Genomic DNA, 24,337 nt, shown 5'->3' with positions numbered 1-24,337 from the left:
TAAGTGAATTTACGCATAAGGGGTGAACGCCCCTTGAAATAATTGAAAACAGTGAGTTTTGAGCCTTTTAAGCTCTACCGTTTATACGTTCGCCAATTTTCAAATTTTATTGTTGAAGTTTACCAAGATGATTTGCAGAAAGTGCATTAGAAATAAGAGCGTCGCCATAGGCGACACTAATCGGGCGGGGAGTACGACGTTTTGAAAAAGTTATTGTTAATGATTTTATTACGTTAAGTTCAACATTCCATCGAAAACAGTATCTATATACGACGTCAACTTCACTCTGCAGATTGTTATGGGAAGCTAATGAAGAAATGTCGTCTGCGAATATAAGGCTGTTTTGTATTTAAATTACAACATCTTTGCACCATATTTACTTTTCTTTAGAGTATGGAATAGCTCGTTGACGTAGACAAGATACAAAAATGAAGGCATGACCCCACCTTGCCGGACCCCACGTTTATTTCTTAAATTCGTGTTGTTGTTGGCAAGCAAAGTCTTTTTAATACATGTTGTGAAAGTGTTGAGCTAATTAAGGACAACTTTTTCAAATATTTTGCGGAAACATGGTATTAAAAAAAAATTGCCGATAACAAGCGGAATCGGATTTATCCTTGCCCTTGCATTTAAAGACTGGTCACTGAACACTAACGGGACATCCTCGTTCGCGAAAATGCAATTGAACAGTTAAATCGATCTCGAAATGAACTCTGGACCGGCTTTAATTACGTGTTCATTTAACATGTTACCTAAGCCTGGGTCTTCATACCATGCTTTTTATCATTTCATTCAAATCCATGCATAGCATACCTGTTGTTATAGTGTTCGTGGGGTACAAATCTTCTCGTGAATAATCAATTAATTCGTATTGTAGCCTTGAACCTAGTTTATCAGCCGATATCTCCGTACTGGATACTTTCGAGAAATGTTGTTTGAATCACTTAGTGACCTGTTCGTGTTTGCAATTACATTTTCGAATTTTTTGGCACCGGCTCGCACGAGTGACTTTTATACGTCTTTTGATTCGTATGCTATGGTGACTTATGCTCCTTAATATTTTGTCGTCGAGCTCCTCGAAGAACTGCTGCGACAATGAGGCTTGCGACCATTCGAGATCAGAACTATCGAGTTTAGAGTAGTTGGATTGATCGGATTGATCGAGTATCTCATTTTTAATAATTAGCTATTCGCTGTTGACAAGCACCCTAGGGTCGCTGGGGCAAAATAACGTTGAAATATGTGGTAACTCCTGTGCAACTCCTTGATGGTCAACAAGGAGTTACCTCCCTTGTTCTAGTCGTGAAAGGTTAACACTACGTGAGGTACCGTAATCATTCTTGGAGCACTGTTATACGCAGTAAACCAATAATTAAATCCAGTAGCGCGTAAATTAGGAATTTTCTGTTTAATACGTTGTTTGTTTATTTTTCACGATATTTCTTCAATCGCTGTATTGGCACCCAACTCATTATTTTTTCGTTATGCCTCTCACTTTAACGAATAAGAACCAATCAATTCCAACTCAACTTTCCAAGTAAAACTTATGAAACTTTAAAGCCACATTAAAGCACAAAATCACCTTCCACACATTGCTTGACAAATCTCCAATTGGGAGATTCTAGTTTTGATTACTATTTCAATAATTACTTCTACCTGTAAAAGTTTCATATTTCTAGTACTAAAATGACAATAATAATAATAATAATAATAATAATAATAATAATAATAATAATAATAATAATAATAACAATAATAATAATAATAGTACTACTACTACTTCTACTACTTTTGCTGCTGCTGCTGCTGCTGCTGATGATGATGAAGATGATGATGATGATGATGATAATAATAATCATTATTATAATCAGCAGCAGCAACAGCAGCATCAGCAGCAGCAGCATAATAATAATATTAATAATAATAATTATAATAATAATAATTATAATGATAATAATAATAATTATATTAATAATAACAATAATAATAATAATAATAATTATGATAAAATAAATAATAAATTTTGCATTTAATTTCATAAAGTTACCGAAAAACTCACATTTTTACATTTATTTATTAACATTTACATTTTCTAAAGTTATTTCATTGATTGTTAACTTTAGATTAGCTGCCTGCTGTATCTTAAAGCGTCGGCCTATAACCATTCATTTCGATTCAGTATTTACTTTGCACCAATCAACGACAAAGATTAGATTTCTTCGTATATGAAGTTATGTGCTTGGTTAATTGCTACTAGATTAATGCAAGGTTGAATCATCAGCAGTGCTATATCATTTATATAGATAAAAATCAACAGTGGACCCAGTATTGACTCCTGTGGCACTCCTGATAATATTGGAAGCAGGTCAGATTTATGTTTCCTAAAGTTACTAACTGTTTCTTGTTAGTCAGATACGATTGAAAGAACTGTAAGGAAATTTCAGAATTTTGTTTATAGTTTTAGTGTTTGCAAAAAGAATTGATGGTTTACTAACGGCTCTTCTAAGGTCAAGAAATAAAGCACCAACACGTTTCCCACTGTCAACATCTTTAACCCATACATATTTTAAACTGGTTAAAAAAGTACCGCAAGCATGATTTTCCCTAACACCGGACTGTTTTGCATGTATAACATTGGTAGAATGGAAGTAAGATTGAATTTGTTTTGCAATATGCCTTTCAAATATAATATATTACGAATATTAATATTCAAACTTCTCATGCTAATTATTGTGTAATATTAAACTGTATAGGTTCTATATATATTATTCAAAAGCGGTCTAAAACAGAAAATACAACCTGCCATCGAGCCAGGTAAAAGTTAATGATGCTATTAGAGATCATTATTTGCTTGATAAACAAATAAAAAGCGTTTTTGTAAGTTAAACCAATTAATTTCGGCCAAAACTTTATCTAGTATATCCCAAAGCCGAATGAAGTTTAATCCTTTATCTTAATCGTATTGTTTTATGTTTAACTACGTGCTAGTGCAATATTTTAAGGAATGGCTAAAGTCGTCTTAAATTTAAGTGTTAGCAAACATCAATAAAGCAGAACTACGTGTTAGTATAAGAGGCAATGGTCTAAAATACCATCTTATCCTCATACACGGAATGTCAAGTTTATCTACTCAATATGTCGTCGTGAATTTACGGCTGTATTCCGTGATGCTTTCATGGGCCTTGTGTATTGCATATGTTACCAAAAATATCATTTTTTTTTCGTTTATGATAGCTCCTTTTTTAATACAATGATTTTCAACAAAATAGTAAGAATCATTTCTACAATAAATTAAGTGTGTTGATATAAACAAAGATGTACTTTCTGATTTCCTTATTAAAACCTTAACTTCCAAATAGCTAATTTAAAAATAAGTTTGGAATTTGCCATTAAACGGGCTCAGAAAACTATACTTTACGTGATACTCGGTATTTACTGATACAATAGAAATCAATCAGAAGTACAAATAAAATTTCAAAAGCAAAACTAAGTATGCAGTTTCTAGTGGATTCAAACCGTTAAATACCATAAATAACACTTTTTAGCTCGGTATACGCAATCAAAAGTAGATAGTTTTTAAATTGAAAATTTGCGCAAATATTATATTGAAGCTGATATATTAAAAAAAAATGAATTGTGACTCAAGCAAAAAGTAACGTTAACGCTAACCTGTTGTATGAGCACTCTATTACTTAATTTGGTATCTTTGAATATGTTAAGTAATTATATTTGAAAACAAAACACAAGTATACCGATTTCAAATGAGTAACAGTGATAAGTTTCGTAGCAATAGAGCGTACGTCAATTGCGTCATGACCGTAACACGCATAAAAGTGAAAAACAATAAACTAACTCGTAAGGTTTGGCTCCCGCACTAGAGTAGTAAGCAGAACTATCATTTTCATTTTGAAAAAAACAACTGGATTTCAAATTTTATATACGTAACATGTGAAACGAAAACATGTTTCACATCAAACAGAAACAATACAAAGATAAAAGATTGGTAATTCTATTTTCAATAAGAATATTTTAAATTATTTAAAACTGCTATTGAATTGCGACTTGAAGACATGTACAAGATATTCGCATACACCTGGATGTGACATTTGAGCTCACACTCAGGGTAGGCCTTTCCCATCAACCACCGTCCGTCGTCCGTCGTCTGTCCATCTACCGTCCGTCCTGTGTCCTTCAACAATTGCTTCGAACGACATCTCCTATAAGCCGTATGGCCATTTCAGATAAACTTCACAGGGATGTTCCTTGGATGGCGCCCGTTCAAAATTGTTCGAACACATTAAGTCCATGTAGAACTCTGGTGAAAAGTAAAACTTGATTTTTTTTCTTTAAAACGTAGAGCCAAGAGTTGTGTAACATTGTCTAGTGGTTCTCTACCACGAACTATACCTCAAGGGTAATAATTGACCACGCCCCGAGGGTCAACCGTTTTGCATAGAGATATATAGATAATTTCTTGAAAATATTGTCCGGAATAGCTGGGCCAAGACGGTTTAAATTTTGGTATGTAGCATCATATGGTGGTCCTTATAATAATCTTTCTTATTTCTGTAGAGCAATTAAATTAGAATTATATTAAACAGTTTCTCATAAGATCGAATAAGGGCCATTGTGGCCATATTGTTTGTGTTCCGTATAAAAAAAAAAATTGGCATAATTGATAGCATGTGAATATATAGAGAATAGTTGTTAGTATTAGTGAAAAATAGCAATTACACTTTTGGTGTTAACAGGTAAAATATGCTACACTTTTTTTCTAAAACCAATTGTATTTTCTTTTGTTTCCTGGTATAATTTATCAACAATCATGATTTAATTGCTCGTATTGAATCGGAATTTGTACAAAATGACGTCACTGATAATTCTTTCCATCACGTTTTGATTCGTGTTTTATTTTACAACGGGCTGATATAATAGTATCAGTGAAACTATGCTTCGGAATACACAATATTGAAACTGTGAGTTTATTAGGATACAATCCACCTTTATTTTTCAATAAACCATAAAAAGGCATGAAATCAAACTATGTTATCACAGGCAGTACGGAAGACGGTCGTTAATGTAGAGCTCAAGGCTTGACTTTTCCTGGTTGCAGTATCCACTGAGTGACAAGTCGTTTGAAACTGTCCAGCCTTTCAATAAGTGGAAATTTGAGCACGTACATTTTATGTCATTAAATGATAGATCGAGGTATTTAAGTTCGCTAAGGGTTTTGACAGACGAAGGAATCTTCGTCAAGTTGTTTGCACTTAGGTTTATCTCATCTAGATTGATATTATTCTGAAACGCGTCGTCTGAAATTTTGAGAATTCCGTTCGAATTAAGTTCTAGCCATATCAATGAAGTGAAGTTCTTTAAATCATCAATTTGAACCGACATGATATTATTAAAATTCAGAACAAGATCTACCATTAAATGAAACTTTGTGAGAGCGTATGGAATGCTTTGAAGACGGTTAAAAGACATGTCTAAATTCTCCAACGAATGATTCATCGGAATGAAGACTTCCGCGATGTCTTTGATTTGATTTAAAGCAATTTTAAGTGTTTTCAAAGCAGGGAAAGATGCAAGCATATTTGGAAACCTGTCGAGAGTGCATTCGTTCATGTTTAAATCTATCATGGAAACAAGCGGTGAAGTACATATGAAGGTTGTATTCTTTATAAAACTGCCTTCTAAATCTAGTTGAAACATGTTCTTCAACGAGCACACAGCTTGTGGAATGTTTGGTAGGTAAGATTTCTTTAATGATAAACTCAATAGGCTTTCACTGAAACCGTCAAACGCATCAACTGGAATATCCGTATACCGCAGTCCATAGAGGTCCAACTGCTTTAGAGACATAAGATGTTGCATTGATTCTGGCCAAAACACAATAAATGACATATTCACACTGAAATACGTCAGTGACTCACCTACTACCTTAAACAAATCATCATTCAGTATTTTCACAGGGTTTCCGTTCGCAAGTAAAGTTTGTAAGCTACTGAGTTCTAGAAGGCCACCAGCAAGAGCGCTTAGATTGTTGTTACTTATGTCTAAATACACAATGTTCTTCGCAATGCCTTCAAACGCAGCCGCAGTTATATTCTGTAGACGATTTGATGATAAATCAATTTCGATTTCAGTGTTGCCACCTACGAGAAAGTTCGCAAAGGCACTGTCACCAATTACAGTGATATTGTTTTTCGATAGGTCTATATCCAATGCATCGTTTGTGACTTTGATTTCGTCAAACTTGGGGATACTCAGCAGACCCTCGTTACTACACGTCATCTCGTAGTAAGACTGGTTACGAAGAACGAACGTTGAACAATAACATGGAGGTTGGCCTATACATTCTTCGTCGACAGCAGAGACCATGGACAACGTGTTGACTAGCAGAAGCTGAAAGATTTGACATTTGAACTTATCCTAATATACATTTTGTTTCTATTTTAAATTAGATTAAATAAGTTTACTGTGCAGTGTTATTCTATATCAAATACCTTAAATATGTATAAGATTGAAACAAATAATTAAAAGAAAACAAAATTTAGATGAACAAACCGTTAGTTTAAAGAAATACATATTTCCCAATAAGATGCTCTAAATTATATGATGAATTTTGAAGTTTCGAATAAACATGTTAGAATAAGATAAGTAATGGCACAGATTTAGTTTTGATTCATTTAGAATTCTTATCAGTAACTTTATATTAGTCACAATTTACGGTCAGTTGTATAGTAAGGCAGTCATCTAAAATATGACATTTGCAAATCATGATGAAATATTGATAATTAATAGAATTACGATGCTCATAGTTTTAAACAATGACTGCATCGTATCTTTGAAAAGTCTTTGCATTAGGTGCGCATAATTGTATTCCTCCGCCTGCAGATAGAGATGGGATCTCTAAGACTAATTATAGAAGTACTTATGGTTTACTTATACGTTTATTATTATTTGTTTTATTTGTTAAGTTTCGTCAAGTTAATGCACACTTTTACATAATATTTACCTTATGCGTTCTTTCTTGATTTAGGATTGTTGGGATAGGAGTGAGGTTTGTGCACTTAAACTGGTTTAAACCCCCAGTAAATTTACATTTTACTGACCGTTCCAAGGCGGTACCAAACAATCTTTGATAAACATACCCAGTTTTTTATATATAGTATGAATGGACTGTGCTGTTTGTGGAGTTTTGTTCTGTTCTTCCAAATTTCTTGATTGTGATTTTTTTGTTTTTATGTTCTATGTCTTTGTCGTTTACCCAGTGCCATAACACCAGGTTTGTGTTTAAACCTTTTGCTGCCGAGCTTGTTTCCTGTTTCTTGTTTCGCATAAATATTCACTCAAAGACACATATAGAATAGAGCATAATAACAGCAAATAAATATTACATGAATTTACAAAAATTATCAACGTTTACTCAACACATAATAAAGAACCACTTGTTGAACTTAACTTTAAGATTTCCCTGCTCTTTATTATTAAAAAAATAACCTTAAACGTATTTTAAGAGTGGTACTCTGAAGTGCTTTTAGATTTATGCTTTTATTGTATTGTCACAAAAGGGCTACAGAAGCTGGGTTTAAATTACATTTAATAACTAGGTTCGTGAGATGAACTTCCTTATTTCAGATTGTCACATTCGATCAGCATGGGGGACTACCGACATGTTGGATTTATTTTTGTTTTTGTGTATCTTAACAGATTTTACCTTTCACTTAAGTTTCGTCAATTTGTACATACGTAATTATAAAGGAATGGACTGTCCAAAAACAATCCTATCAAGCGTGGTAAAGGGTGTTTCAAGCTCTGTCCGCAGTGTAGGTTTCTATCTGTTTAATCAGTGTTATAGAATAGAACATTGAAATTATAAGAAATGGATTATCTACTTTTATCCGTGCTAGCATTATGTAGGGTACTGCCCTTTACAGTCAATGAAAGCAAGACTTTTTGCATAATTTCCATGCAGAGTATGTTTCTTAAAGTTCGCACTTCAAGCAAATGATACAAAACATACAAAACAATATACATATACGATATTCGAGTTAAGATAGGATCCTGACAGCTTGGCATCCTGGCAGTGTATATTTAGCTGTCTAGCAGTCGGACTTTTTGACAACGTGAAGACAGCTTGACAGACTGGCAGCGTGACATTAGCAGACTTACATACAGGCAACATGAACTGAGCAGTTTGGCAACCTGGCAGCGTGTCGGCGTAAAGTTAGCAGTCTTACAAAATGACAGCCTGGCCGCGTAAAACATTCATATATTGTAGGTCTTCAAACGACACCAGTGCATATAATATACAATCTTAAACAGGTTTGATTGATGCGATTTAAAATATGTGCTCCGCCTACGTTTGGAAAAAAACATTTTACTTTTTGTATAGAGTAGCATTACAAACTGAACCTGGAGTGAAAAATATCACAATTTTTGTCAGAAAAATGTTCGTATCAATTGTTTAACGCCATGAACACATCAAAATATCATTTGTATTTCGTTTATTTGTTCGTCTTTTTTCTTGTTCTTTTTAACATCGAATCATAAGATTGATGAAATGTACATCTGGAAATTTCTTGGCAATGTAAATAATAAAAAAACAACGCATTCATACAACATTAATAATAAAACATAATATTATGTAAAATGCCGGGTGTAAATGTTGTTCATATGAGTAAAAACCTGACATTTCGCTTGACTTTGGCTCCAGATTATAAAAATATAGAAATTAAACTGAAATAGTTCATGTTCATGGCTTTTACTAAGTTGCTTTGGTATTTTGTTACTTAATCGATGCCTCAAAAAAAAAAGTTGTGTCGAACTATGTGATAAAGAATATATACATACTGATAAGATGTATGTGATACATGCATTCGTGTCGTTTAAAGGCAGACAATTGGAAAAGTATACTTTGCCAGGCTCCCAAGCTGCGAGCTATACGCTGCTAGGCTGCCAGGCAGATATATTTACGCTGCTAGTCTGACGACTTTACGCTGCCAGACCGCAAGCTGCACCCTGCCAGACGGCTAGGATTCCAATTTCACGTTGCCAGGTGCTTGCTTCGCGCTGCCTCGCTGTCATTTTCACACTGCCAGACTATCTACTACTGGCTTCACGCTACTGTGATCGACGAAGAAAATAGCTTATTTTCTGTGTAAGAAATATATTTTACCGAGTGATCACAGAAGCATTTACGTGAGGTGCACGTGAAAATATAACTGTTGGTGATCACAAGATAAATATATATTTCGATATTACACCGAAATAAAACAAATATTTCTTTTGTGCTGAAATGTTAGACAATTATCAATTTAATTCGCGTTGGTTAGCATTCCGTTTGAAAAGCATAGTGAAGATATATTGGTCATTTCAAAATCTACTCGCCATAGTAAACGCTCGAATCGTTGTTGTTTTTTAAGGACTTTAAATTTAACATACTAGCAAATAATTGCATCAATCTTAATTGCAAATGTTCAAGAACTATCACATAAAGGACAGACATTGTAGGCATTTAATGATGTAAGGTATATTATAGGACCACACTTTCAGTATAAGACGACGGCTATAGATTCAAAATAGGGTAATATTTAAATGTGACTTGAATTTGAAATTGCAATGAAATTTAACGCATGGTCTTATGGCATTTAAATAGTAGCAGAACATACGGCGACTTTGAGCCATAATTGTCAAACCATAATGCAGTTAATGTGCGCCGAAATGCCTTTATGAACTATAGGTCCTGATACCAAACAAATAAATTTTGGCAGGGATTATTTACTTCTGGAATTGTACCTATATTTATTGTTATAAATCACCAATAACCTTTTTCAGGCGTATGTATTTACCTATCAAATGTTTGAGGAAAACTACACAGTTTTAATTATAAAAGATTTTCAAAGGTTTTTAATGTATTCTGTTCAGTGAGTTTAGCCTGCAATCTCGACAGTAATGATTTTCATCGTTTCGGGCCAAACTGTGAGCACCTTTGTCACTGCGTTAGAAACCAGAAGTGTGATGACGAAACAGAGGAGTGTGACGAATGTCTAGGACCCTGGTTTGAACCCGCATGCCAGTACTGTAAAACATACGCTTAACACGCAGTATCAGCACTAGTACCAGCTAGTAACTGTCGGCAGCATTATCATTAGTATTATCTCTTTTCATGGAGTTGCTTTTATTTGGATATTTTCATATACATGTACAAGGACGTTTAACGGGTTCGTTTGACATTATAATCATACACTTATACAATGGTTAAAACAAGCTGTATTTTGCATTGTAACTTACAATTAAAACTAGTCACTTACTGTATCGATTTGTACATTTAGACGCCATTGCATTTGATTTTGTTGACCCGGATAAAAAGAGGAAAGCATACGGGTCACGGCACTTAGATAATATTTCACCACCAAAGTATTCGCATCTCGCCCATGATGGAGACAATTCAACCTGTAGCTCAACAACCATAGCATCTGCTAAAAGTCATAGAGCCATCAGTCCCTTCTGGAGCATTTACTTCATAAACAACACACGATTTAAAGATTTTCAACTGGTGTTGTCAGACAATAAAACTCTCAGAGGTATTTTAAAATCAGTAACTGTCAAAGTAATTTACATACTTATTCTGTAGTAATCTAAAAATATTATTTTCTGACACAGCAATATAAATTTCTATTATTTTTAACACATTCAATTACTTTCCATTCAATATAACATTGTCGTCATGGCAAAATATATCGCACTTACATTGTCTAAAACATAAAATGCACTGTAACCGCAAAACGACATTATATCCCGTTATGTCCGTTACTATTTACATCCGTATTTACAATTAATCTAAAGAAATTCCGTGATAACGAGGGACATATGAATTTCATGAAACACAATGGTCTTTTTGAAAATCAAACGCACAGCTTAAATAGACCAATGTAGAATTTCCTAATCTTCCCCATGTATCTTCGCCCACTTTCTCATCGAAAATGAATTTTGGTAGCCTTCGTCAGATATAGTGTTTGTTGCTGTGTCTTGGCTCGTTTCTTTGAGTACCTTGTTCGTCCGTGAACCACAAAATCAGGACTTTGTTCTTGAAATTGAAGTATCTGTTAGTCGCTAAATAATATTTCACCACGGCTGACTTGTAAGCAATGTCATTGTCGTAAAAAGCCTGGCAAAATGCGTACTTCGAAACATGTGCGGGCCTGACTACAGGCCTCCAGCGGTAGTATGTAGCAGGCCTAAAACAATCATCATGCTACTGGTGGTCCTTCCGATACAACCACCTTGGCCATATTCTTCTGCTCATGGACGAATACGTAAGAGTTTTTCTCCGTCTACGCCGATTCTGGCCATCTTGCTTTCTTTTTCAGTTTGTTCGAAAAATAATATTTAGGTTTCGTCAATGGTTGCAATTTCAGAACAACGCAGTCACTCAAATTCGCAATGGCCACATTCCAAAGAGTTTCTGATTATTTCCACCATATGGTTCTCCTCCTGGTATAAATTATATTGAACCTTATCTTGCATACACCTTGCAACGCTTTTGTTTATCTTTAAATTTGGTATGCACCGCCGCTAATTTAATTTCACATGTCATTATTTTCATACTTCATCATGCACCTCTTTCTATGTAGTTCGTCGAGATAAGTCTCTTTTGTTGAAGTCCGATAATGGATTGACGATATACTTATAACACATGTATTGTTGAAAGTCTTTTTTTACAACAATAAACTGTTCACAAGTGACAGTACAATGTGTCCATGTACTTTATCTTGGTCAGTTTTATATCGGTTGGCTTCTTGCCAAACTATGTCCATTTAAATACATCCCATTTGCTAACTCAATTTAGCATTAAAACCAACCAAAAATTAAAATTTTATCTCTGAATTTCGATGCGTAATACCGACCATGATTGCCAAGTAAAATATGAAGGCTTATTTAAAGAGTAAGTGTTATCGTATCTGCTCATTATTCATCTAGGGCAATAATCCGCGAATTCTCAATTGACTCTAATAAGAGTATTTACTTATAAAGTGTACATGTTTTATTCAGCGTACTTTAATGGATATAAGTTCCCCTAATACCATTCTATAACCTCCTATCCTATAGAAAACAACAAAATAAATACTTTTCAATGGTATTATTTTGGAAGTCTCAGTGAAGCGATTTGGGAAACCGATTAACACATACAGCATGAACTTGCAACATGAGCAAAGTATGTCTTATTAACAACATGCCTGACACAAATGGAGTTTACAGACGTGGTCGACTGGCCGAGGAAAAACTGAGATAAAACCCTCCTTCTGGGGAAAACTCAGAAACCTCTGCCCGTTTGTCATCCAGATTTACAGGTTTTGTCTCGTACCACTAGATGTCGGGCCTTATCACCCATAAGCTCCTTAACAATTAGGTATAAAATGCATATCATTTATGTGATTCATGTCACGTACTATACCAAAATATACAATTGTCAATTACATCGCTATGCATACAAGTGAGAACAAAAAGATTATTCATATGATGAAATTGCATTATAACAGAAAACTTTCACCTTAAACATTTGCTTGTAAAATTTTACAATCAATTGTATCGATGTGCGCGTATCGGCTTCCCAGCGCTGAATGCCTTTACATGAAATAATAGTGCCTATGAACCACTCGTGCATATAAAACGCCACCTGGCGGTTATTCCATTACAAGGGAAAATAATGTACTTCTAATTCGTTTCACTCAAACGCAGAAAATAATATATCTACATAGAAAATCTGACATCATGGGGTTACGAAGACAAAAATCGAATATATGTTCCGCCGAGAACACATCGTGTTACCAGCACAACAATTCCCAAATCGTGGAACGAACCATGGTTGTGCAATGTGTCAAGACTTTCATTGGGAACTCTGTCAGGATTGAGATGGCCAACAATTATTCACAGCTAGTTCTCTGTGATATTAAGATTAGTGCAGGTAGTAAGCTCCATATCATACAGTGTATAGTGTACCCTTTAATGTACACTACATATAAATAAAGACATTAGTCGATTGATATAATTTATTGAAGCGTTTTGTTTGCTTTTGTTTGTATAAGAATACGTGTACATTAGGAAGGAAAGTGGCGTTTAGAAAAGGGTTAGACTTTAGCCCCAACAGCATACGGAGTACGTATTCACCAACAGGAGCAGTTCATTGAAACAAGGCAATACGTATTTATACCATTTCTCTGGGATGTACAGCAATGACCTCCAGCCTAAGTGGATAAAAATAGATCTGATGCAACAAGTACATATAAATTTTATTGTGATCACTGGATTTTATAGAGGTACATGTTTGTGCATGCTTGCATTTAAAAGGTATCGGTTAGTATGAACAGTTTAAGAACACTGTAAAATTATCAGGCACAACTTTTAAGCGAACGTCTTTTCCTTGTTTTCTAATTGCGTATTAAAATCATAAGAAGTTATTAAACGAAGATACTCAAAGCTTACAATATTTAGTACATTTCTTTAGAATAAAAAGCCTAAATATTTGCACTATTGTATGACTTTACTGCAGCTCTCCCGTTCAGTGGTGATTAGATATACCGGTAGGTGTGTATCCTGGGGGTGAGTTTAATAGTTATGGTATGGAAACAAAATAATCAATTAATCAGTTTTAAATATTTTGATGTTTATAACGGATACTCTTTGTTTGAGTCTTGAAGCAAATGCAAACTAAAAAGATTAACCAATATTTTACACGATCTTCACTCTAAGTTTCAGCTAAATACCTAGATGCTGGATTTAAAATTGAAGTATCCAACACTTCAACCTGTCTTTTTGAGCAGGTATTTGATAATGCCACCGACTTTCTATCAATGGCTGGAATTTTCTTGTCGTCACAAGGGCAGTTTTTCAAATAACGACAAATGGCTAGTCACAATTTTTTGGATGTAAGTTTATTGTTTCAAGACTTATTATGAACGGTTACTGCGTCTACATAAATATGTACATGTAATAAAATTACTAATGTATTTGCGTTGACCGAAATTTGAATGTTCATTCTTTCAAAAAGGAATCCAACTTAGTATTGTTTGTTTCATATTATATAGAAACAACAAAACATCATTTATGATAAAGCTTTTTTGATGTGAGTTTGATCTGTTAGTGCTTTTTTGTATTCGTGTATGCGGTGTTATACATTTGTGCCTCTAGTCGTCCCTATATCCCTGTAGTTTTCATTTTTCTTAAAAAAAATATAACTCGTTATTTTAGCATGTCTAGCTTAGTAGGATATCAGGCTTATCCTTCTATAGGAAAATGCCAGAACTGAACAGACCGATTGTATTGACACTCTTATAATATCTTTGATAAAACATTAACCAAAGTGTATTACTGTAAACTATTTATTGTTCCATGTTTTATTTTTTAGTGCATTTTGCATTTTTGTGTAAATAGTGCAAATGTTTTGATTATTGATAACGCACCTTCAATGCCGATGTGATACGTGTTTGCTGTCATAAGACAGTGTGTGTGGGGGGTGGACGCGCGTGCGTGTGTGTGCGTGTGTGTGCGTGTGTGTGTGTGTGCGTGTGCGTGCGTGTGTGCGTGTGTGTGTGTGTGTGTGTGTGTATGTGCGTGTGCGTGTTTGTGTGGGGGGTGTATGGGCGCGCATGCGTGTGGGGGGGGGGGGGGCGTGCGTGTTTGTGTGGGGGGGGCTCGCGCGTGCGTGTGTGTGTTAGTGCGCACGTGCGCGTGTGTGCGCGTGTGTGCGCGTGTGCGTGTGCGTGTGTATGTGTGAGTGCGTGCGCGTGCGTGTGCGTGTGTGTGTGTGCGTGTGTGTGTCATGTTCAGTGTGTGTTTGGTATTGAACCACGTGCCCTTAAACAAGGCTACCGGACTTGTCCATGTAGTTTCCATTGTATTTCTCAGATTGTCCGGAGAACCATTGCGGATACAACTGTTCTGTTCCCTGTCACTGTCGAATCCCAGAATCTATGAAGTACAGACTGACCGGAGTTTGTACTTCCGGTTGTGCTGGCAGATCAACAGACAGGAATGGATTCTGCGACCATGGTAGGCTAATCTCTATAAACCAATTTAATTAACACAAGACTTTCGCCGATTGATTTTAAATCTCAACCCACACTATATTTTACTGCTAAACAGGCAGTTGTTTTAGTGTTACTAGGCTGTGAAGGAATGCTTTCTTGTATGGAGCTTTGTTTTATTTTTGATAAATAGTTCATTGACTTTCACGAAGTTTGTTTTGTCTAGTTAATCCCGTTATGTTTGTCTGTTATAATAAGAGTTTTGTACCACAAGATCATCAAACTATTTTAAATCTGCTCATCTTCTCCTTGGAGTTTCAATACCATAATAATAACGATGATACTTACTTTTGGCATTCGATGCCAATCAATCAATTGCGAATTAAAGACGAGCTCTCTTGTTTCGCTGATATTTTTAGTTTGTCTTTGTTGTTTTGTGGCATTATATGTTTGTTGTTTAGTGTAATTGAGGTTATTTGACTTGTTTCTGTATTTACCGTTGCATTAGGCTATAATTAAAGTATATTTAATAAAACAGTTTGTAACAAAACCACTTAGGGAGAGGAATGTAAAATGAAATGTGGCAACTGCATCAATGGAGATTCTTACAACACAAGCAATGGACACTGCACGACATGTGCAGCGGGCTATAAGCAGACTCCAAAGTGTGAGGATGGTGAGTAGGAGAATGAATCATCAGAGTCAGACGTGTAAACCAATACAATACATTTGTTGAATAATTTCAGTGGTTACGGATGAGCAGCATCAATTACAATACGTTTAATTATAAGCAAATGTTTAAAAACCCAAAACCTATTTACAGAATGTGACGCTGGAATGTATGGTTTCAATTGTTCTCGAAAGTGTGGTCAATGTGGACTAGGGTTAAATTGTGACAAGGTGTCTGACAGTGTTTAACAGGGTGTGTTGCTGGATGGAACGGTACGCTTTGTGACCAAGGTAATTAAGTTTATAATTAATTATATTTTATTTATGCCTGTGTATAAATAAAAAACACCGATTGTTTATACAATTTAAATGTATTGTTAGCAGAAAAATTGGTTTTAGTGACACTCGTTTTTAAATTCAATACATACACATGTATAATAAACGTTAATTTTGAGTGACCACTTTGTGATACACATATCTACCATAAATGATTGTAAAGTAACGTTCAGATTTTGATATTGAAACTAAAACATGTTTCGCATATCAACAAAGCATATGAAAATGGAACGTATGGCTCGTACGGAAACTGCGTTGCGGAGTGTGTTAAGGATACAGGCACTTGCTTGGGCGGATGTTTATCAGGTTTCACAGGCGATACATGTAAGGACATTGGTACGTTGCCTAATTTAATATGGTGACAAGTTATAATATATGCATAGCTTGAAATATTCCAGAATCGAATAGCAAAATTAAAACACAATGACTGTCTGTAACTTGTCTGTATTAAAAATAGTGTTTTATATACTAAGATACTGAAATTGTATTCTATGTTCTGGTACTCTTCTACTTTAAAAATCGAGCATTTACTATAAACCAACAATTACAGCATTCATAATGAATTGTTTCGAATGTGTGTTTCTTATTTCACAGCAGAAAGTAGTAACGCACCTGCGTCTTCATCTGGGTACGTTATTGGTGGAAGCATTGTGCTTGTTATTGTTATCGCTGTCGGCATTGTCATCTCTGTGATATTCTTAAGACGAGTGAAGGCCAAACCCATAAAACGGTGCACACTTTTTGATATAGCTAGTGTCCTCTTTACCTGTAGTCTTAAAGTTCTTTCAATAACATTTCTGAGAATGAATGAAATGTAAATCGCTGTTTGGGTAACATGATGTGTTTGTATTTCATGATATTTCCAGACGTAAAGCAAAATCGCCTTATGCAAATGGAACTGACGATGACCAATCTGGTATGAACATGGATGGGGAAAACAATGTTTACATTAACACCGATGCTGTTCAACACACGAGCACTGCACAAGGTATATGCATGTTTTATGACGTAAATATATCTACGTTTCAACCATTTATGCTAAATACGTTGTTAAACTTATAAACATTCCTATATTTAATTGTACATATTGCTCAAAGCAATGTTATGCATAGAGTGAACGTTGGAATAGGCAACAATAATACAATGTGCCAGGCCAAAATGAAACATGGGCATTCTATTGTTATGCCTGTTTGTTTCTTCATACAATTTCACCCTGTATATTTACAATGAAAACTACAGGTACAAGTCAAGTAGTCAAATATTCCAATATAAATCCTGTTAAGAGGCACACAATACGGGCGCAAACGACAATGAACTAGAGACACAAACGTGTTTACACCGCATACACACGTACCATCACCACAAACAGAAACGCATCAAAATAGCTTCATCCAAGGTCTTTGTTTTATTTTAGACATCGGCGAGGCAACAGTTATTGCCTCTGGTGCTTTTAACGTAACAGAATGTGATAAACCGAGTGTGTATTACAATACAGAAGCTTTCAAAAGAAAGGCGTCGTACCACTCGATCAATCCCATTGCTGTCCGTGAACTAGAGGGGTTCTTGAATGTACACTACACTGATATTGATTTCTTCGAAAAAAGTTTCAGGTATAGTTTTCTTTGTAATACATTTGGTGCTCATACTCGATTTATTACATTAATTTTCTAAAGAGTTTAAAGATACACGTTTGTTGTTGTATTCGATCTCAATATAGTTTACCAAGTTAGCACCAAAAGATATTTTTACCTACCCTATGCCTAAAAAGGATATTAGATAACAGTCAGTTGTATTTCCTTTAAAAATCATGCAAAGATATATGATTAAGGATAATTGTTCAGTTTTTGATTGCGATATACTTCACCGAGTGAGTGAAATATTTACATTTAGCAATCATGAGGTGAAATATATTGAGATCGTACATTGTAAAACAATGTTTTAGTGCATATACAGGAGGATAAATGAGTAATCTGTATTTTATTGATGGATATGGAAAGGGTAAATGAAAGGCTTACATAATTACCATATAAAACAGTGAAAATTCATCACAACTGTTTTGCATTTCTACAAAATGTCCACTATTTTAAAATTGACAGTTTTTGTTAAAATAAGGACAGTCGGTTGAAACAACGTTACATTATGCTAAAGCCTACATAGAGAATAAATCAACAATGAATGACTCTACAACAATGTTTCAAATACCGTGAAACAAACCGAATGGGTTTCGGGGGCGTAGCTAACCGATTTGTTAAAATCCATCTTACACAAATGCGGCCGTTTCGTAGAGTTAAACAGAAGTTAAAATAAAACATTATCACCTTTGTCAATTTTTGATACGGTTTTTTAAACCAGTGAACAGGTTGCTTATATGTTTGCCTTAAACTCATGTTACAGCTACAATACAGCTACATGTCCCATGTGTTGTTGTATAAATGACTTCACAAATCTCACTGAAAATACAGCTGTAGCTATTTATTGGGAGACATAACTTTTATAACCTCCAACGTTTCAGTTATACAAGTGGATTTATTTTTAATTAAACTTTTTGTATAATGTGGCCGGTAGCGTCCATTTATTCCACGAAATGTTTTGTCTTCGTCACATGTAAAGTCGGAGGAACACTATCGGCCTTATAGGTTACAATTGCCTGGCTATAACACATTTGAAAGGTTCAACATAACGTGTACAAATAATCATTTTTTGATACTTTAAAAGATATCCGCAAAAATACTACAAAACGTCTTCTGATAGAAACGCATTTATAACTATTATCTGGTCGTTTATTGTCATAGTTAATGTATCGTTTCCCACTTTATTACAAGTATACGAATTAAATCAGTTTCAGTTTTAAAAAAGTCAAAGGTTCATAAACTTCAATAATCTTGATTTGACAGTACACAAATACTGCTGATTATATATTAAAATCAAGTTGAGTTATTGTTTTCATATATGTGTACAAACAAAAATCAGCAACTGTCATATTTTCAAAACATACACTGTTAATTTCGGTAACACTTGTTGTTTTACATCGGTAAAAAAATTTTTTTTTTAGAAAAGTATGCCGTTTAATGAACGAAGAAGGCTTTTTGGCTTGGCCTTCGTTCTGTTAATGTCCAATTAGCTGATAAAGAAGCCATAACATTCACGTCCTAAACGCAGTGTTTTCTGAGTGCACCAGCTGTCCTTTTTTCTGTCCTTTTTCTTGTGAAATAATGGACAATTACGGCATTTCACCCGCACACAACATGTTTGCATACTCTTCATTTTTGATTACTCTTGAAAGCAAATGCTATCGAAATTACGTCCTTGACGTAAGGTCTATTTCCGGGCGTTTGTTTTGTCTTAGCGTAACAATTGGAATGAAATCTCGGTCTGTTACGCACACTTGTTTGCTTATAGCAATACAACTAATGCCGGTGGTTCATCTTCTATGGTGTGTCAGCCTCTCCACCAATAAAAACACGTGAACACCAAGTATATAATTATCTCTTTTAGGAAATATTAATTATTTATTAATATGATAAACTGAATCACGGGAATATATTCAATTACGTAGCATGATATACAGATTACTTCTTACGTATTACATATTTATATATGTTAAATTTTACAATGTTATCTAATACATAGTTTCAGACGACCACTCCAGAGTTGTCCTACAAACCGAGACAAGTTACATCAATGCCTGCTATATAAAAGTAAGGTTCTGGTGTGTACGGAAATTACTAGTTACTATTATTTATGTAAATAAGTTCTTTGTTTTAGGAAACAGAATACGACGTTTTTATAATACGTAATGTTTATAAAAGTATGGCACAAAGTTAGAATTGCCTTGAGTTTAGGCCAGAGTTGTATAGTTATAGATAGTTGTAGCACCGTATCTAAATATATTTATTATTTTCACCGCTCGTTCCTCCAAAGTTAGAATTAGTGTTAAATAACCCATATCTCAAAACCAACCAGTGAACCGATTGTCATTACTCTGATATGACGTATACTAAATGCGCGGGAAACAGAATAGGTACTCGTAACCATTAAAACGTCCTGTTGATGTACTTTTCTATTCTCGCAAGCACTGCAACTAATAATATTGCCAACTATATTTGAAAGTTATTCACAAATCTGTTCCGATGTTTATGGTTGTCTTATTCAAATCAAACCGTTGAGAAATTTAGGCGTGTATATTGTGAATAATTGCAGCATGCTATTGTTTTTTTCGTGGAATGATTGCGAAACTTTCCGGTCAAAATAAAAAGACGTTGTGGTTATCAAAAAGAAATCGCTAGCGCTAGTCGTATTTTAACAAGGTTGAACTGTTTTTTAGCACAAGTAAAATGTTCATCACAGTCAAAATGGATTTTTTTTCTCAACTCTGAAAAGCATTAGATACTCCTTTACATATTGGAAGTGAAAGACAAGATATTATATTAGTAATACGTTCGTAGTTGTTGATTTGTTCAATACTTACTGAGTGGTAATTTATAATCGTTATAAAGCACTGAAAATGATTTTATCATAACAAAGTTTTGTACCTGGTATGACAAAATGAAATCTGAACATGTGATAATTTTAGGCAATCAGCGCAAGTAACGATAGTCAAACTGATCTAGATCTACACTGGTTGCGCACGTCTTGCAGGGCATATCTTGAGCTGGAATTTGAAGGACATTGTTCTAGATGTATTCTAAAATCAGTATTGTAACCTTTCTGTTTTGAATCATATTACACTTGCTAAGATTATTTTTATGCTGCCGACCTTTCTTTGGTGAAGCCCATAAGCAACGGAATATTACCGTTTGTGCGTCCGTATGCCCGGATAAATTTTTGATGATAGGAGGTTGGTCCAGCAGGGCTAGGCGTTTATTTGGTAATATCTTCTATATATATATGTATAAACCACATTAAATAGTTAAGGAGCTATTTGTTAAAGAAAGAAAATTAATAAGCATCCTTTTCTTGTCTAACACTTTGTGGGAATGCTTCACTACCAATGTGAGATGCGTTAATTTTTGGGATAAAATCCAATGATTTTAAAAAGTAATGGCCATTTTAACTTTTTATTACACCAATATGTTTTATTACTCTGCTTTTTTCTTCAGTCCCAATTTATCCCCGTCAGGGAATTCCACATTATTTCAAAGTAACAATCAAAAATGTTTTCTTAATATGTCTATTTACATTAATATGAAAAGACAGCCCTTGACAGTGATATATTTCAAAACAATTCAACCAAATCTTCCTAAAATCTATCACGGGCCTGAGTTCCTTATGATATAACTAAATTAAAGTATTTAAATTAATGTTTAGTTCCCTACCGTGGTTGATCATAGATACACACTAAGGTGAATTTCAACAAGTATATCATTTATGATGAATAACGATAAGCAGTTGAATTCTGTGTTCAGGTCAATATTTTCAGTCTATTAAAGGATCTTAATTTATGCATTTGATTTTTTTGCCGTATTTTCTCACACTTAGTACCGTACTGACACAAGTAAGGCGTATTTTGTCTTCATGATTGAAGAATGTCTAAAAGGTCCAAAAGAAGGTCGAGGAAAACCCCGTTTTGTGTGTTTTACTTTCTCATTCAGGACCTTTTAACCTTATTTCCTCCTCCATACCAATTGCTTGCAAATAAACTCTCGTAAATTTAAAAAACACTCTGGCCTAAGTGCGTATGATTTATATTAATATGTGTAGTTTTGTAATAGAAAATCACACAGTAACTATTATCTATGAAAACTGCCGTTCCATTTTGTTTCAGGGATTTCAAAAGACAATTTCCTATGTTGCGTCTCAGGGTATGTACTTATTTGACGAATAAAAAAAGATCTAATAAAAGCAGAGTTTTGTGCTGCGACACACATCTTAAGATGTCTTTTTTTCACTGAAACTAGGAACCTTATTCAAAAAATTTGAAAACCAGAACATATGCCTTGCTAAAATGTGCTTAATTTCTCTAGCAAAATGTGTACCAAGTTATTCAAAAATCTTGAGCGTTTATTTTCTTGTTATGGCCAATGTTAAAGTGTTTTTACTACGACGAAGACTATTTCGTGACAAAATACCTTGGCCGTTTTTTTATAAACACAGACGAGCTAAACACGAATACTGGAGGCTGTATATGTAAACCTTACTATTGAAGCCATGTTAATATTACAATGAACTTAGGAACGATGTGATTATTGCGTTGAAATCGCTTTTAAAGGTCCCATGGAATCTAACATGGAGGATTTTTGGCAGATGATTTGGGAACAAAACGTACAAACGGTTGTTATGGTTACCAATCTGGTAGAAGAAACAAAGGTTTGTATTTCTCATCAAAACATAACACATATCGGTGAAAGAAGACATTTAGTTTAAACAGTATTTGTTTCAAATTTACATATACAAGGTATTATAACAACAATACAAAAAATTGGATTGGAATCATAGAAAACATTTGAAAACATAACGTAATCTAAAATCATACTTAAATATGAAAACATGTTTGCATTTGAACATGTTGTATTTGCCCTTTTTCTATTCATATTTGTTCCTCTTTAGATGAAACGTCTACAGTACTGGGGCGAAGGACTCAAACATCAGACGACTTATGGCAATTTTGAAGTTACTTAGATGCAGGAGGAAGTGTTTGCTGATTTATGTATAAGAACAGTTGGATTTCACAGAACGGTATAGCGTTATGTGATTACAATATGACCTGTTTAACACATTTACTATTCTATACAAGCAAGTATGTTTCGTTTTTGCATTTGATGTTAAAAGACGGAAGTCATTTCTTAGGTCAATTTGCTAATGACGTTTGACCTTGGTAAATGTCAGTGATGTAAAAGGTCGACGTTGAACTATTTTTTTAAATACTTAATCCATAATCCTATAGATATGAATATTTCAGACACATCCATCAGAACGTCGTAAACTGACCCAGTTTCACTACACATTCTGGCCGGACAAAGATGTGCCACAAAGTCCTATAAGCCTTGTACACTTCTGGAGAAAAGTCAAACTTCGTGGTGGCCAAAAGAAATATCCCTGGCTTGTGCATTGCAGGTCCATAGCATTGCTAACATTATATAATATACAAAACATGCAAGCATTTTCATCATTGCAAAATATATATAAATCATTTAGTACGCTTCATTATAGAAACCGTAATGAATTTAATGTTTTTTTTCAAAACGCTACTTTTAAATACACGTTAAAGTTTAATGACGGGTGTAGTAACATTTATCGACTTCCGTTAATTTGTGATGTTGTATTATTTATGGGAGACGCTTGAAGCTTGAAGTATGAGTCGTTGTTTTGTTCTGCTCTTATTAAAGACGTTTAAATGTATCTTCAAACAAATTCATATTGTGTTTGTTAGTGCGGACGGGGACATTCATAGCCATGGATTATCTATACGACCATGGAACAGCGACAGAAGTTGCCGATGGTGCACAGTGTGTCACAGATTTGAGAGAGGACCGAGTTAACATGGTGCAAACAGTGGTAAGAGGCTTATAGTGTTAAGTCACCATACCGTTGGTATGTGGGGTGGTTGGTTTGACGGTTTGTCGGAAAGGCGGTATGTTGTAAAACTTACGGAGCGACCTTCATCTATAGTGTTGGATGCATTGTTCTGAAGCTAGGTACAGATACCCAACATGAAGTGTACAAATGTCTTAACACATAATTCGTCAATTGGGGCCATTCGTTTAAGAACTTTATAAATATATGAAGGTTTTTGTAGCACATTAATTACACAGCTTAAGAGTGATCGTAATACAACTTGATGCATATGATCACTTTATGGTGTACTAGTGTTTAGCACGTGTTTACAGTTGTAATTTATCAAGAACGTTTCGGAGACGTGTCTGAGACTGAGGATCCATGATTGTTTTAAACCAGTAAAGCCAACAAGTGTTGTTTTTTATTGACTGTTCCAACATGTATTGTTGAAACTGGTTCGTTGGGTGTCATTCGTTTAGTGTTACTTCAGTTTGTAAACAAAAAAGTACTAGTAAATGAGTATCAATATTGATCGCAATGCCATTTTGTACTCTGAAAAAGTCATTGTTTACTGCCCCACAGCGCCTTTGAAAACACAAAGATATTTGCTTGTTATGTTAACGTTCTGTTCATAGCTTTAAAACGTACATCAAAAAGGTTCTAACGTTCATGTTATCCAATGTTACTACTTCCGTCTAATGACCTCCTTCACTGTGACTGTTCTCATGCTACTCGTATGAACCCAAACTAATAAACAGAGAAGCGTTCTTTATTCATTGGATTCAAAATATGCTTATTAATCAAAGTCA

The 24,337-nt window shown here is 34.6% G+C and overlaps 1 protein-coding gene across 1 annotated transcript; it reads right to left on the bottom strand.

Annotated features, from left to right (window-relative positions):
- Window positions 1-4,981: 4,981 nt before the first annotated feature.
- Window positions 4,982-6,635, bottom strand: LOC128225552 (probable serine/threonine-protein kinase DDB_G0278509). The gene is made up of 2 exons (XM_052935416.1): window positions 6,568-6,635; window positions 4,982-6,405 (listed from the first exon to the last, which is right to left on the bottom strand). The coding sequence occupies exons 1-2, from the start codon at window positions 6,586-6,588 to the stop codon at window positions 5,050-5,052; spliced, it is 1,377 nt and encodes a 458-aa protein (XP_052791376.1). The 5' UTR covers window positions 6,589-6,635; the 3' UTR covers window positions 4,982-5,049.
- Between the last annotated feature and the right edge of the window lie 17,702 nt (window positions 6,636-24,337).

The sequence above is a fragment of the Mya arenaria genome, chromosome 3, assembly GCF_026914265.1.
Source record: "Mya arenaria isolate MELC-2E11 chromosome 3, ASM2691426v1".
Taxonomy (NCBI): domain Eukaryota; kingdom Metazoa; phylum Mollusca; class Bivalvia; order Myida; family Myidae; genus Mya; species Mya arenaria.
This window is presented reverse-complemented; position numbering and strand designations above follow the sequence as displayed.

Bases quoted from the DNA above. Each gene is read 5' to 3' on its own strand.
- LOC128225552 (XM_052935416.1), bottom strand. From the start codon at position 6,588: ATGTATTTCTTTAAACTAACG. The intron at 6,406-6,567 runs GTTTGTTCATCT...CAAATCTTTCAG, and splicing joins TGTATTTCTTTAAACTAACG to CTTCTGCTAGTCAACACGTT.